The sequence below is a fragment of the Sus scrofa genome, chromosome 15 (assembly GCF_000003025.6).
Source record: "Sus scrofa isolate TJ Tabasco breed Duroc chromosome 15, Sscrofa11.1, whole genome shotgun sequence".
NCBI lineage: Eukaryota > Metazoa > Chordata > Mammalia > Artiodactyla > Suidae > Sus > Sus scrofa.
Window position 1 is genome coordinate 80,869,912 of NC_010457.5, and position 16,835 is coordinate 80,886,746.

The 16,835-nt window shown below is 36.9% G+C and overlaps 1 protein-coding gene across 2 annotated transcripts in view; it reads right to left on the minus strand.

The window, feature by feature from the left end:
- CHN1 (chimerin 1) overlaps positions 1–16,835 on the minus strand; it is a 196,504-nt gene that overhangs the window by 138,669 nt on the left and 41,000 nt on the right. The window contains exons 3-4 of one of the 2 annotated variants that reach the window (XM_021076315.1): positions 8,550–8,588; positions 1,282–1,337 (exon numbers count right to left, since the gene is read on the minus strand). In XM_021076315.1, coding sequence (XP_020931974.1) covers positions 1,282–1,337; positions 8,550–8,588 — 95 coding nt within the window. Of the gene's footprint in view, positions 1–1,281; positions 1,338–8,549; positions 8,589–16,835 lie in introns of those variants that run through there. The other variant, XM_021076316.1, reaches the window with a different exon arrangement.

Consider the following 16,835-nt stretch of genomic DNA (forward strand, 5'->3'; position numbering starts at 1 on the left):
AAAAAAAAAAAAAACATATCCTCACCTCCACCTTTATCCCCTGCACACTGCTCCTCATCCACTTCTTATGGAAAACTATTTCACTGGTATCTGGATTAATCCTTCCTGTGTTTCTCTTTTGCAAAAATAAGTTTTATTTTTTATTTTTCCTTTCCTCATTACTAAAAAGGGACTATAATTACTATCTGTACCTCTTGTGTCTAGAAATCATTCCATATCAGCTCACGGAAATCTTCCTTACTCTTTAGTTTATTCAATCAGTCCCCTCTGAACATTTAGGTTTTTTCCAACATTCCACTATTACAAAATAATTCTACAATCAAAAACTCTTGAGTATATGCTATTCCATATCTGTACAGGCAATTCATCAGGATAAAGCTCTAGAATTTGGACTAGCAGTTCAGAGGGTAAATAGAGATATAGTTTTGTTAGATATTACAAAATTCTCATAAAGCTATAGCATTTCACATTCTCATGAGCCATGTGTAAGTGCCTGTTTCTTCACAGGCTTACCAAATAAGGAGTATATTCTAAGCTTTTTTTTTTTTTTTCTTTTTATGGCCACACCTGCAGCATATGGAAGTTTCAGGGCTGGGGGAGCTACAACAGCAGCCTGCGTGACAGCCAGGGCACAACCGGATCCAAGCTGCTGCATCTGTGACCTATGCCACAGTCAGCAGCAATGCCAGATCCTTAACCCACTGAGCAAGGCCAGGGATCGAACCTGCATCCTCACAAGACAACACTGGGTCCTTAACCTGCTGAGTCACAATGGAAACTCCTGTGAGCTTTTGAACTTTAACCAATCTGAAAAGTGAAAATAGTCTCTCTGTGTACTTTAATTTACATTTCTCTTATTATTATGAAGTTGAACATCTTTTCATATATTGCCATGTGTCATATCTTTTTTAGTGAACTGTCCATGACTTTTGCTCTTATAATCATTATTGAAACCTTTTTTAATGGAAAAATTACTTCAATGATGCTACAATGATGTCTTCAAACACTGTTCTAAAAATAATAAAACATAAGAAATGGAAGATGTATGAATACACTTAAAAGAATACTAACATCACTTAAGACTCTACTGTCATTCTACACTGTAAAAAGTGGTAGCTATTTCCAGTGAGAATAATATTAAGAAAAATACAGTCACATTACAATTTTATGATCCTAACTACAGTAAACAGTTAATTCTACAAATAATCAAGGCACTGAGGAAGGTCAAAGTTTGGGAAACAAGTGATTGAGAGACAGTTATGATGGTTTCATTACACTCACCTCATTAGTACAGGTAATTCTCCGAGGATGAGGGGCTTCCTGCTGCAGTTGATATACTAGGAAGGTAGAAAGTAAAAGATGTCAGTTTCCCTTAAGCAGAACATCTGAATGTATTAGAAATCAAAACCTACCTATTTTTTTTATGTTCATAAGAAAACTGTGGTATAGTCCTATTTCTTATTAAATTAAATTTTGTTATGAACAAAGCAAAGAAAGTAAACCAAACTAAATTTAGTTATAGCCTAGAAGGAAACATAAATTAAAAAATTGTAACCCATGGACATGTTCTAACAAATCAGTACTGGATATCTGGCTCTTTTCTCCATAATCTGGTCATTTATATTCCCCAATTTTGTGGATCTATTTCATAAAGCATGTCTCTGTTGTAACAAAATAATAGTTGTATATTTTTAGAGCACATTATTAAATGTCAAACTTGAAACTAAAATTAGGATTTATAGGCTAAATGTAACAGATATGCTTTTTTTCTCCCCTACTTATATTGTGAACATCTATCTTCAAAGATAATTTCCCCTACAAACAAAATTTCTGGGCTAAAGTTACCACCACTTATTCAACTAGGGTAAATATAGCAAACGAGAGGATTCAGGCACTTAAATATTAAGTTGCCAGAGGATAATTGTTAGGGTTTATGAAGATGGATTGGTGAAAAGTGTATCAATACCATGTCCTTCTAAACCTCACTTTAGGCTTTTTAACTTGAAATAAAGAAAGAATGAATAGGGGAGTTCCTTCCTGTTGTGGCTCAGCAGTTAACGAATCTGACTAGCATCCATGAGGATGCAGGTTCGATCCCTGGCCTCGCTCAGTGGGTTAAGGATCCGGCGTTGCCATGAGCTGTGGTGTAAGTCGCAGACACATCTCAGATCCTGCATTGCTGTGGCTGTGGTGCAGGCCAGTAGCTAGAGCTCCGATTCGATCCCTAGCCTGGGAACCTCCATATGCTGTGGGTGCAACCCTGAAAAGCAGGAAAAAAAAAAAAGAAAGAAAGAATGAATGAATGACGAGTAAGTGTGGTTAATCAGAGAAAGTGTGTTTATGTGCCTACGTTGGAGAAAATCTGTTTTCTATTTCTACAAAATTATGAATAATTCTTAGACAAATACCTCCTCATATAAATTATGTGAGCCACTGGGAAATCTGTATAATCACAGATAAATGAACTTAAGTTAACCCTGTATTTAAATACATAGACATTTGGTCGATATAACATCAAACTACCCAGACATCTGGGATTATCAGATAATGAATATCTCGTATTTCAACTGGCTATCATTATATAGATTCCATCTCTGATCATATGTATTCATATATAATACAGGAACATGTCTAAACATATAGAACTGGACACATATGTACATGTGTGTGTACATACAGTATATACACTGACAACATACAGAGACACACATCACTGTTCTGTATTGCTATGTAAAGGCGAGAGAGTATTGCAGCTAAGAATCTGAACTCCTACATCAGACAACTTGGAGTTTGAACACGGGTGCTCTGCCACTAACACTGCATACTAAGCCTCAGTTTTCCTCATTGGTAAAATGGGCTTAACAGTTTCTACTTCATAGATTACTAAAAGGGTTAAATAACTTAATATATGTGAAAGACAAAGTAGTCCCTGGCACATAGTAAATACTCAATAAAGATTAGCCATTATTCTATGTAGATAACTGATATTAATACATAAATTCTTTACAATAATATGTGGTTACCAAGATGCATCTTGAGTTCCTCACCCGAACATAACATGGTGATGCTATAATTTCAAAGATGCTAAGATGATATAGCTTTACTATTTCAGAATCAAAAAATAAAACTCTTTCTCATTTAATAATATTTGAAATCTACTGATAGAAATGGATTCTTCTGCCTTCTCTTGCTGGCTGCAAAAATCCCTAAGAAAGGTAATATTTTTAAAATACCCATATTTTATTTTGAGAGTTTTTCAAAAATATTCCTGTGAATATGTTTTTACAGATTAAAGAAATGATATGAAGGGAATAATTATAAGATGGGGAAGGGACAAAAGAAAGTACTAAACTAGGAGTTCCCATCATGGCTCAGTGGAAAAGAATCTGACTAGTATCCATGAAGACGCAGGTTCCATCCCTGGCCTCACTTAGTGGGTTAAAGATCTGACATTGCTATGAGCTGTGGTGTAGGTCGCAGACACAGCTTGGAGCTGGTGTTGCTGTGGCTGCGACACAGGCCAGCGGCTACAGCTCTGATTCGACCCCTAACCTGGGAACCTCTATATACTATGGTGTGGCCCTAAAGAGAGAAAGGAAGAAAGGAAGGATGGAAAGAAGGAAGGAAGGAAGGAAGGAAGGAAGGAAGGAAGGAAGGAAAGAAAGAAAGAAAGAAAGAAAGACAGAAGACAGAAAGAAAGAAAGAAAGAAAGAAAGAAAGAAAGAAAGAAAGAAACTAAACTAAATTTGTCTGGCTCTGATAATGAGAACATGTGTATTGCCAGAGATATCTGTAAATCCGCATCCTCTTAAGAGAATCACAACATGATTTGCAAAAAGGTCCATTCCTCAGATCCATTCCTCTACACTGGTAACTTTAACTCTAAGATGTGAAAATTCAGTGCACATTTCTGTCTCAAAAGACCAGTTGTTTTCCTTGTTAAAAAAAATGCTTTGGAAAGCACTGTCACCTACAGAAACTCAATTACGAGAAATGAATGGTGGCCAAGAAGGACATTAAAAGTTACTAAAGAAAGTAATGTTGGTTTTGACTCAAAGCACAAATACTATAGTGTCTAGTTATAGTCAGTAATATATTTACTTATTCAGTAAGCAAATGTTAAGATAAATCAGTATGAAAAGAAGACTGAGAGTATCATTACATGAAAATCTCATCCTTTGTTTTAATCAGTTTCAAAGGGCAAGGTTCTGTTCTATAGAGAAGACTAATTTTTAGACAAATACCTCTTACCGACTATCAATGGTTAGTCTACCTTTAAGACTTTTTTTTTTTTTTTTTTTTTTTTTGCTTTTCAGGGCCACACCTATGGCATAGGGAAGTTTACAGACTACAGGTCGAATAAGAGCTGCAGCTGCCAGCCTACACCACAGTCACAGCAATGCCCAATCCAAGCCATGTCTGCGACCTACATCACAGCTCAGGGCAATGCTGGATTCTTAACCCACTGAGTGAGGCCAGGGATCGAACCTGCATCCTCATGGATACCGGTTGGGGTCATTACCACTGAGCCATTAAGACTCATTTTTAATTAAAATATATAAAAACAAAAAAAATTTTTTAATTAAAATATATATACACACACACACACACACACAACAAAAAAAAAAAAAAAAAAACACACACACACACACATATGTGTGTGTGTGTGTGTGTGTATAAAATGGGAGCGCCTTTGGATACCTGAATATAACATATGAACATCTATCAAAAGGATCATTAAAAAATCATACAATAGATAAATTCAAGATGAAAAGATTATATGATTAAAGTACTCAACATTTTTTCAATCATCTTAGAAGTGTCCACGCTAGGTACTCATTAATTACATTCTCAGTACCTAGAAACAATGTCCTTTTTTTTTAATTGCCACACCTGCGGCATACGAAAGTTCCTAGGCCAAGCATTGAATCCAAGAAGGAGCTGAGACCTATGCCTCAGTTGCAGCAAAACAGGATCCTTTAACCCACTGCACAGGGCTGAGGAGAGAACTCACACCTACAGAGAGACCTGTGCCACTCCAGTGGGATTCTTACCCCACCATGCCAAAGCGGGAACTCCAACACATTGCTAATCAAGCTCAGAGATTATAAATTCTAAGTTGGTATCTTGAGGTCAAAACTGGCTCACATTCTTCGGTCTGCTATTGCCTAAATTAAAATTTTTTAACATTTAAAAATTAAGAGATTTAACAACAAAACCAAAAGAGAATTCCAGCTTCTCTTGAAAACTCAGAAGATGTAACAGCATTGGACCCAGAGTTTTAGACGCTCACAGTAAAGGAAGCCAATTATGAGCTACTCCCTACAGCCGGGGCATCAACGCTCTGCTTTCTCACAGGCCCCACCTGCCCTGCTGGCCTATTTATTACATGTTAGGCCCCTGATTTAATTCAAGCAATACATATCAAAAAAGCAACAAAACTGTATTTGTTTTAAAAGAGTGCTCAACTTAAACATCTTGCTAATTCTGTTTTATTATTGGTGTGAATTTGTAAGGTTTTAAAATCATGTTTTCATAAGCTCAATTGAACCAAAATCAGAAAACATAAGAGAGGCATGGGTAAAATAAGTTTCTCATAGAATCACAGTGAAAATAGGTTTTTTATAGAATCACACTGTGAAAAGCTGTTCAGACCCCACCAAGCTAAAGACAGAAAAAAAACCCTTAACATGTCACAGCTTTTGACATTAAAATTTAACTGTTTTCTTTAGTCTTACTGATGTAATACAGAATACAAGTGAACCATCAGAACATTTTGAAGTTTTTATTCTGCATTTATCTCCTTATGTGGACTGACAAACTTGATTTTTTTTTTAATCTCAATCCATTTAGAATCTATCACCATTTTGAGAATTTTTTTTTTTTTTCAGAGCTATGCCTGAGGCATATGGAAGTTCCCAGACTAGAGGTCGAATTGGAGCTATAGCTACTGGCCTACACCACCGCCACAGCAACACCTGACCTGAGCCACGTCTATGACCTACACTGCAGCTCATGGCCACATGGATACTAGTTGGGTTCACTATCACTGAGCCACAACAAGAACCCTGAGAATTTTTTTAATTACAAAAAGTCACCAGAGAAGATGATGAATGCATTATGGTTTCCTAGTCCCAACGATGGTCAAATAGAATTTTTAATTATCAGCTCTGAAAAGGGATATATAAGAAACAAACAAAATGTCATGGTTCAATTATTAAAGAGTACTAAGCAGGGCCTACTTCCCCAGTAACTTAAAGTTTCAATCACTTCTGAGAAAATAAAGGTGTCACAGATTTATCAGCTTTTAAATTTTTCCTATTAAGATGAACAAGCTCCCAGACAAATGAACTTCTTACAGTACTATTAATAAATACTGGAGATTATTTACAGATAGCTGAACGTAAAACTGTGGAGCTCTCTTGCGGCACAGCAGGTTAAGGATCCGGCATTGTTACTGCAGTGGCTTGGATCACTGCCGTGGTGTGGGTCAGTCCCTGCCCTGGGAACTTCCACACTCCACAGGTGCAGCCCAGAAATAAAACAAATTAAAATGAATATAAAACTATAAAGCTGAGGAGTTTCCATCGTGACTCAGTGGTTTAGCAATCTGAGGGTGCAGGTTTGATCCCTGGCCTCGCTCAATGTATTACTAAGGATCCAGTGTTGCTGAGAGCTGTGGTGTAGGCTGGCAGCTATAGCTCCGATTAGACCCCTAGCCTGGGAACCTCCATATGCTGCAGGTGTGGCCCTAAAAAAGCAAAAAAAATTACAAAAAAACTGTAAAACTGACTGAGTGGCAAAGGCAAAACAGAAAGAAAACAGAAGACTCAACCTACATCCCAATTTTTTCTAGGCTCAGAATTTGACAAACACATTTAACAATCTAAACGGTCATCGTAACAATTACTTCAATGTGAAGATGTAATTTTTATATGTTTTCTTATTAGTTAAAATTTGCACATATACAAATTCTTAGAAGAATGAACATCATGATTTCATAAGGAAATTTCACATGACCAATTTTAAAAATGGACTTTTCCACTTGGCTTTTAACACTGTTTAATCATAAAATTTGCTTGAATTGCAAGTGTTTGCATTTGATGGTCAGAAGATATAGTCTATTCTAATAATTTTTTCCTTGTTTCTACTGTTAAAATGATGGAGAGGGGGTGTTCTTCAGGCACTGAAGTCACTAAAATAAACTTAAAACTCAGTATTAGTACTGAAAAAAGGAAATATGCAATTTTTAAGATAAATGATAGCTACTTTAAGACATATGAAGATACAGAAAACACAAATTGCATACACTACATTTAGTAATCAATATTCTTCAGGGGGAAAAATCAGCACCATGATTCAATAACAGTCTGAGGCTTTATAAATGCTTACATTAAAATGTGCAAGGCGCAAGTCAGAGCAAAGGGAATAAAGATAAATTGAAATCGAGAAAATGCAGAGAAGAATTTTAAATAGGCTTCCTTCCAATGAGATTATGAGACAAAATCTTTGGGAGGTAAAGAACAGTAGTCCTTTTCATACATTCTTTGAACTATACTCCCCAGAAACAAAAAGGATATAGCAGGGGTAGGGGAAAATGCACCTATGGCAATATTTTTAGACTGTTCATATTTTGCTTACTATAATTAACCCAAAGTGGTAACATATTAAAATAAAACTATCTGTTTTTCCGGGAACATAAAACCAGTAAGAATCTGAATTCCTCCTCCTTCAGTCAGCAAATTTCAGCAACTTATAAATATCAAAACAACATTTACAGAGATGCTAATGATCTATATTTAAAGTACAGGTTTCTTATTCAACTCTATAGACAACGAACAACAGCTTACAGTGTTGGTTTCTGCCATAGTGCATTCACGGATTTTTTTAAAAAACAATTCTGATTTTATTAACTCTACATGCACTTTTTAGAATCTGAAATACCCTTTACTTGATGCAGTAATATTCTCTAGAAAACAAGGAAGCGAAAATAAAGCACTAGAATGTAGACTCTTTTGAAAAAATCTGTATTCTAATGCAAAGTTTAAAGAACAATATAGAATTCAAATATCTCTCTTTTTATTTTGGAAGACAACTCCTAAAAAAGAAGAACACTTTTTTTTTTTTTTTGGTCTCTTTTTACCCTTTCTAGGAAGAGAGCCTCCTGACTTACCATTTATTTATTTTTTTATCTAAGGAATCAGGATCTAAGAATAACTAGGTTCTCTGAATTCCTACTTAGCTTCTCTTTGCATTAGTTTTATCAGCTATTGTCAACAAGTGGTGTCTCAAGTTCCGTAATACAGAATTCCATGCACACTCAGAGGGATGGGATATATTCCAGACATGCAGACCAGGTACAGACTTGGGGGAAACACTCCTGTTTCCTCACAGGTTCTTTTTCTGTGCTACTCACAAATTCTGCTGCAAATTAATTTTTCAATAATGGACACACAATGGAACGAATATTCATATCTAATGATCCTAATATATTTATATTACTTATAAAGCACTATATTACACCCAATTTAAATTATTTGTGTACTTACAGTAAGATTTCCAAACAGGAGGTCTATATTCATCTGTATCTGAAAGAATAAACACCAAATTAATATTACGGAATATTAATATTTTCAATGAGATATTATCATCATTAATTCATTTAATATATATTTGCTGAGGTCTATTTGTCCTAGGCACTGTGCTAGGCACTAACGGGCATTCAAAGGTTTTTTTAGTCTTGAACCTCTCTTTCTTGGGGTAAAATTTCACAAAGATGTTTCAAGAAAGTTACTATAGTCATTCAACTGCTTATCCTATAAAAACATCAAGCTTAATTTTTACTGCTGGCATTCATTTACAGTCACTGGGGTAAGAGTCAATAATGTCTTTGGGCTTAAAGTGAAAGATCCCTGAAATCACTGGAATTTGTTTATCCTTCCTTTCATCACATTTGGGGGATTCCAACATAACAGGTTTTATTATCATCAGGAGAGAACAGCAAAGTACAGATATTAGTCCTCATACATCCTGGACAATCAAAACCAGGAAATGAGAAACACTTCAGTGGACGGGTGTATCTGGGGAGCCATAAAGAACATGAGGTGAACATGTGCTCGCCAAGTCTACTGCCCCTACTCTGCTCCAATGTGGATTAGGAGACAGTGTGAAGAGGCAGCGGAAAGAGATGGAAATACAAACACATGAGGGAGATGGGGGTTAGAGAAAGGAGCGGGGACAGTGGGGTCTGGCTTCTCATCTGGAAAGCACAGCTGAGGAACAATCCTGCCAGCACAAAGCCCCACCTGCAAGGCCACACGGCCAAACCAGCAGGCACAGCATTTTGGTGTGGGGAGGTGTGGCCAGACACATCACCTGGCTGTGCTGGATCCAACATAAACCCACTGAGGAATCTGACCCTAAAAATCACGGTCTCCAAGGAGGCAAGAAATTTCCTGGGATGTTTATTGAGAAGGGTGTTTCTTGTATATGTAGCTCAAATAAAATGGTTGTGGACTCAAAACATTCAGCCCCCACCTCCCAACCTTTATAATACTATCTCACACTTCATTTACGATGTGTTATCACACAAATACTTTGAGTCAGAAGGCTACAGCAAGACTACTAATGATGGGCATAAGAACATAAAATGGAAATCCCAAGTCACGTAGAAACTGCTTGGCATCCAGCAGAAGTTTTCCTGTGTTTTACATGTTTTCTTAAGGAACAAATAAAAGATTACATGAATGAATGAATGAAGTAATGTAGCAAATACTGCTAACTCTCATTATTCATGATAATTATCTTCTACAATGTCACCATAAACAATGAATTAACCTACACTGAACACTGCTCCTAGGAGAAACACAAGTTAGGTTCCTGTGAGCCTCTGTCACAACACTTTCATCAACCAATCAATACGTAACCTGTTTTCTATGTATTTCTGTTTAAAGACACCTTATTTAGTACATACTGTTGATTCATCAAAACTGAACTCACAGCCAACAGCACCATATCTAATGCCTCAGTGAAGCTTATCTAACACTTGTATTTTCTCCCCAGGATACAGCACTGCCTTCTTGCACTCAGGAACACCAGACAGAATTTTGACACTATGCTCCGGAGCCATTTTAAAAGCAAAACCACCAATAAAAAGTCACAAAAATGCAAAAAATGCAGCACTAAATAGGCTATGAAAAGAATACTTAGTTACAGTAAGAGAGCTGAAACAAAGAAGGCAGAGTTGCCTTGTTCAACCTCAGCTGGGCATAAACAGGTCATGCAATTCATATACTTTGCCATGCTACAAATGTTGGCATATAACCACGAAAGTGTCATTAGGTATTTATTTTAGGGTTACAAATAAATGCAAGTTAGCAAATTTGCCAATACAGAATCAAGAATAATGAGGACTATCTGAATATGAATGAGCAATTATTTAGGAAAACTGCTAGTCAAGTAAAGTCACCTAGTAATGATACAACATTAGGATGAAATATGACCTTACCACAGTGATGTACAGATATATACATATTTACTTTGCTCGAATGTGTGTCTGTGTGTTTTTGGAGGGTTAATTATGAGGTTTGTCTTAATTAAATGATAATTCATTGAATTACGTGTTTTTAATACTAGGAAAAATCGGCCTCTAAGCATTCGAGTCATTTTATGATTTCACTGATGCCATATGGATGCTGTTATATTGCCATTCAATCCTAAGCCAGTTCAGGGTTTAACAGGAGAGTGTACATTCACTTTCTTGGCACTTGGCCATACTCACATGTGTCTTGGCCTCCTTGCCAGGATCCAAACAGTATAAGCTATGGGGATCAGGCACCTCCTGACCCACCATGTGGAAGACAGCACATGTGGTCAGAAAGAGGGAGGGCACCCAAAAAGGTTGAGACCAGAGTAGTAAAGAATTTAACCTTGCACTTAGGAGAGGCCTGACTTTTGTCCTTAGCTCCTAGGAGGTAATTGCATTTGCCTGAGAGCTGTGGGCTAGCCAGAGAGTAACAATGTGACTTATGGTGCAATGGCTTTGGGTCACACAGTGTCAGTCAACCTGGAGACTGTGATCAACCATGCTGTTAAAATGGAATAACAATATCATTTAAAATGGGAACAGTAACAACACAGGTTTGTTAGGGGGATTAAACATACATAAAGCCCCTTGCACTTAGGAGACCTTTAGTATATGAGTACCCTCTCTTGCCCTCACCAAAAGTGACTTTAAAAACACAATGAAGAAGTTCCCATTGTGGCTCAGTGGAAACGAATCTCACTAGTATCCATGAGGATGCAGGTTTGATCTCTGGCCTTGGTCAGTGGGTTAAGGATCCAGCGCTGTGGTGAGCTCTGGTGCAGGTTGCAGTCGCAGCTCGGATCTGGCGTTGCTGTGGCCAGCGGCTATAGCTCCAATTCAATCCCTATCCTGGGAACCTCCATATGCCTCTGGTGTGGCCAAAACAAACAAACAAACCAACCACAATGATATTACCATACTTGCCTCAGGCCATCATCAATGATTCCACCTATGCATTTTTTTCTTATTATTTTGTTCTTCCTATACACCTGGCTCTATTACACAAGATACTATTCAAGATGGTACGATCACAGAAGTGTCCCAATAAAATGAGTATTTATCAAATAACCAAAAAATATTGGGATTTAGGGTCAAGTTTCCATTGACATTAAAACAATCCTAATTATTAGTGATATCTGAGAACACAGCGGGTTTAAAAAGTCTTTTCCTAGCAATCTATTTTTTTCTAGAGGAAGTGTAAACTGCTGTGACCTCTCTAGAGAACAACTGGCAACAGATATCATGAGCCTTTGAAAGTGTGTTGCAGGCATCTGTTAAGGAAGAAATTAAATGAGATGCTCTTTGAAAGGAAACATTTTAAAAATTACAACAGTCAACTTTCTAAGTCAACTGTACTCCAATAAAATATATTTTTTTAAATAAAGAACATCCACAAAGAAAAATACAAGAGTCCTCTTGTGTTTAGGGGTAGAGACCTTAGGTGACTTTGGTGTGAATGTTTTTGTTGAACAAGTTAGATAAAGGGAGGCACCACAGCCCTCAGGACTCAGGGGAAAGAGGCCCATTGAAAGGAGTAAGTTGCATGGCTTAGAAAAACATACCTTAAACTCTCCACATGCAAAAATTAACTGCTAGAGTTGCAGAGACCAATTTTACCCTAAATCCTTCTGGAAGCGAAGAAATACTACCCCACTACCCAATCATTTTTTTTTTTTTTTTTTTTTTTTTTTTTTTTTTTTTTTTTTGGCCATGCCCACCATAGCATCTGGAATTTCCAGGCCAGAGATCAAATCTGCACCACGGCAATGACCTGGGCTGCTGCAGTGACAACAATGGATCTTTAACCTGCTGTGCCACAAGAGAACTCCTACCCTAATCTTTGGTTCATCCAAGTTAAGAAGTTCTGCCATACAAGACACTTATACCCCCAACCTAGTTCCACTGGCAAGAAAAGACAGAAACATTCCTGAAAGAAAATGACTTTGAAGATGGATTAGTTGAAATTGGTGATCTAGGTTCACACGAAGAGCTTGTGGGTTTATGAGGGAGGACAGATTCTGGCCCAGCATGAGGCAGAGGCTAGAAGTGTCTCTGACCTCAGCCTCCCTGGCACATGGAATCATTGAGTGTAAGAGTGTGAACTAATAAACTGCAATCCTGATCTCCAACTGGAGTCACTACTTTGACCTGGGCCAGGTCTGACCATCCTAGCAGGAGCTGGACAAGCAACGATCAACAAAGGACTGGTCTTCAACACTGACTGAAAGTGATAAAGAGAAGGAAGATAAATAGTACACTATTACACTACAGTTCTCTTTTTGTCATTTGTAAGAAGATGGGACCACTTTGGGACTGAGTAAGGCTCCTGAAGGTCACACTTGGAGGAGGAGACTGCCTAAAGAAGAAACTAAATTTTTTGCTAATCGGGGCACTGATTACGGGAAAAAAAAACATAGGAGTTCCTGTCATGGTGCAGCAGAAACGAATCCGACTAGGAACCATGAGGTTACGGGTTCGATCCCTGGCCTTGCTCAGTGGGTTAAGGATCCAGCATTGCCGTGAGCTGTGGTGTAGGTCACAGACACAGCTCAGATCTGGCATTGCTGTGGCTGTGGCACAGGCCAGCAGCAACAGCTCCGATTTGACCCCTAGTCTGGGAACTTCCATATGCTATGGGTGCAGCCCTAAAAAGACAAAAACAATCAGAACAAAACATATATATATGTGTGTGTGTGGAAGTATATTTGGCTTCTGTATTTACATAACAGTTCAGTTCTTTGCATATCTTTTGACCTAGCAGTTCTATTTCTAGGAATTTATTGCAAAATAGTTAAGGATGTTAGGAAAATATTAATTTAGAAGAACACCATTGAAATATTACTTTGAAAACTAAAACACTGGATTCAACCTAAATGCCTAACAACTGGAAACTGACAGATTCAATGATGATAGATTCCAGTTTGAAGACACTCTGACCATACCAAAAGGGCTTCACCTTTTACCATTATAGAGTCTGATGGGGAGTTCCCTAGTGGCTTAGCAGTTGAGGATCTGGTGTTGTCACTGCTGTGGCACGGGTTCGATCCCTGGCCCAGGAACTTCCGCATGCCACAGGCATGGTCAAAGAAAACAAAGGGTCTGACAGATATTTAAATATTTTTAAATCTTTTAAACCAGTGGCTCTCAAATTTTTTGGTTTCAAAAATATGGATTCTAGGGAGTTCCCGTCATGGCTCAACAGAAACGAATCTGACTAGCATCCATGAGGACACAGGTTCAATCCTTGGCCTTGCTCTGTGGGTTAAGGATCCGGTGTTGCCAGGTATAGGCATAAACTATACCTGGACCCACGTTGTAATTGGCATTTTTAACCACAGAAGGCGTTTAATACATATTTTTTAAATGAACAAAACTTTCTGATTATTTTAACATTTTTATATGCCAGCATGATTTTGATATTTATATAAAAGTATCTTTCATGTAGTAAATGAATAGTATTACATTTAAAGGCAATGGAGGAACTATTTTAATCGATTTTGTGGGCATGTACTTAATTTAGGCATGCATCTATACCATGCTAAGATTGTTTTAAGCAGCTGTCACTGTGAGGAGCTTCATTTTCCTCTTCTCCCTGTTCTAATTGAATTTGCTAATTGAATGGCAAGCATTCATTATGGAAAAGAGAATAGTTTCTTAATTTTGTTTTGGCTTTTTAAAAAAGTTTTACTGAAGTATAGTTGATTTACAAGGTTGAGATAATTTCTGCTGTACAACAAAGTGATTCAGGTGTACATGTACAAACATCCATTCTCTTTCAGATTTTCATGCCACATAGATTACCACAGAATACTGGATAGAGTTCTCTGTGCTACACAGTAGGTCCCCATTGGCCAATCATTTCATATACCTCAGTGTATGTAAGCCAATCTTTATTTTTTTTTTTTTCATCTTTGGTTAATCACTAAGATTGTGAGTCAAATCGTACTCTTGGACTTTTTTTAGCATGTTTATGAAAATGATTCCAATTTTTTTCTTGCTTTTTTTAACTCAAAGATATATATTTAAGCAAGATTTACTTTAAACTTATTTTTGCCTATAATATCTTTTGTGCTGCTTTTTCTCTAAATAACAATATATTCAGGACATCCATTTATCCTTTAATATTAAAAATGTAAAGATACTTACCTGTACCTTTATGCAATGATGTTTTTGTTTTTTGTGGTTTTTTGCTTTTTAGGGCTGCACCTGCAGCACATGGAAGTTTCTAGGCTAAGGGTTGAATCAGAGCTACAGCTGTGGGGCTACACCACAGCCACAGCAACATAGGATCCAAGCTGCATCTGTGACTTACACCACAGCTCACAGCAGCACTGGATCCTTAACCCACTAAGCTAGGCCAGGGATCAAACCTACATCCTCATGGATATTAGTCAGGTTCATAACCCGCTGAGCAACAACAGGAACTTCCTAGGCACTGATTTTTAAAACCTTAGTAAACTATATCTAAAATACTATCTTTGATATGATATACATAATTTACAAAACTAGGGCTGTTGTTTGGGAGGTACTCAATAGTCTTCATTCATTGATTGGTAAGATTAAATCTACTTATAAATATCCTAATGTTCTGAATTTTTAGATTAACTTAAAACACTGTATGACTAAATAAACATTTATGCTCTCTTCAATTAGATCCTACTTAGTTCAATTAAATCTATGGATATCACTAAAATGACTAAACTTTGAAAACAAAAAAACAAATTTCATTTTTTATTACATATATGTATTATTACTATATATCATTATATAGTTATGTCTTGTGAATTCTTGGCTTAGAGTAATATTCCACTGATGAAGTTTAAACCTGATTAACTTTTTATTTGAAAAAAATAAATAGTTCATTCTAGAAGAGACCAGAATGTTAAATTTAACCTGTTTCCTGGGTTTTTAACCTTTTTTAAAAAAAATTTTATTATAGTTGACCCACAATGTTCTGTCAATTTCTGCTGAACAGCAAAGTCACCTGGTTATACATAATATACATTCTTTTTTCTTATATTATGGTTAGGCTCAAAACAAAAAGGCTTTTACAACTTTTTTAACAACACAATGGATCTTCTCAAAAAGGGCTATGTTTTATTTTAAATGAGGTTTAGACTAAGGATGTATGAATGCTCAAAAATTATGCAATTAATGTTTTATTTTTATTTTTAAAATGATCTTATTTTATTTTTTCCGTTTTAGGGCCGCACCTGCAAGATATGAAAGTTCCCAGGCTAGGGGTCAAACCTGAGCTGTAGTTGCTGGCCTACGCCACAGCCACAAAACATGGATCCGAGCTGCATCTGTGACCTACACCACAGCTCAGGGCAATGCCAGATCCTTAACCCACTGAGCGGGGCCAGAGATTAAATCTGCATCCTCCTGGATACTAGTCATTTTCCTTATCACTGAGCCACAACAGGAACTCCTGCAATTAATGCTTGAAAGCACATTTGTTTTAGATTGCTTTTGGTTTGAAAATTAACTCTTAGATTTCTGTTAAAAAATTTATTTATAAGAAAAAAGCATTTTTTCCCTTGAAATGAAGAATACACCTTTGAGCCCACTGGCAAGAGATCTCCCTGTCCTGCTTTAACTAGAAAATACAAGGCACTAATGATTAATCCCCACCTGTTGATGTTCTGTTTCTGTAGCAAATTTTGGCATACCAATTTTGGCATACCAAAATAATAAGATGCTTGTGACCATAAAACTCTGTTTTACTATAAAGTGATCTATTTAAAATACAAGGGCATAAAATTCACAAAAAAATGCTAAACAATTACTACATTAATATTTCAAAGAGTCATAAAGCAACCAAACTGCTCACTCAGCAGTAATGAACCAGACCAGTATCCATGATAATTCAGGTTCAATCCCTGGCCTCACTCAGTGGGTTAAGGATCCAGCATTGCCATGAGCTGTGTGGTGCAGGTCGAAGCCATGGCTTGGATCCCATGTTGCTGTGGCTGCAGCTCCGATTCGACTTCTAGCCTGGGAACATCCATATGCTGCAGCTGTGGCCCTAAAAAGACCAAAAAAAAAAAAGGCTCATAACAACATACACGATTCTAACCTAATGAGGAAACAAATAAAAAAAGACCTTTGCTAGGTTTCTAGGTAACTCATATCCTGACTAAACTTCTTTCCTAGAAGATGCTTCAAAACATAGTAAGTAAGCATTTCAACTAAGATAATTAAAATTCACTCTGCAAAGTCATGGCCAAATAAGGTCGGTTAACTTCAC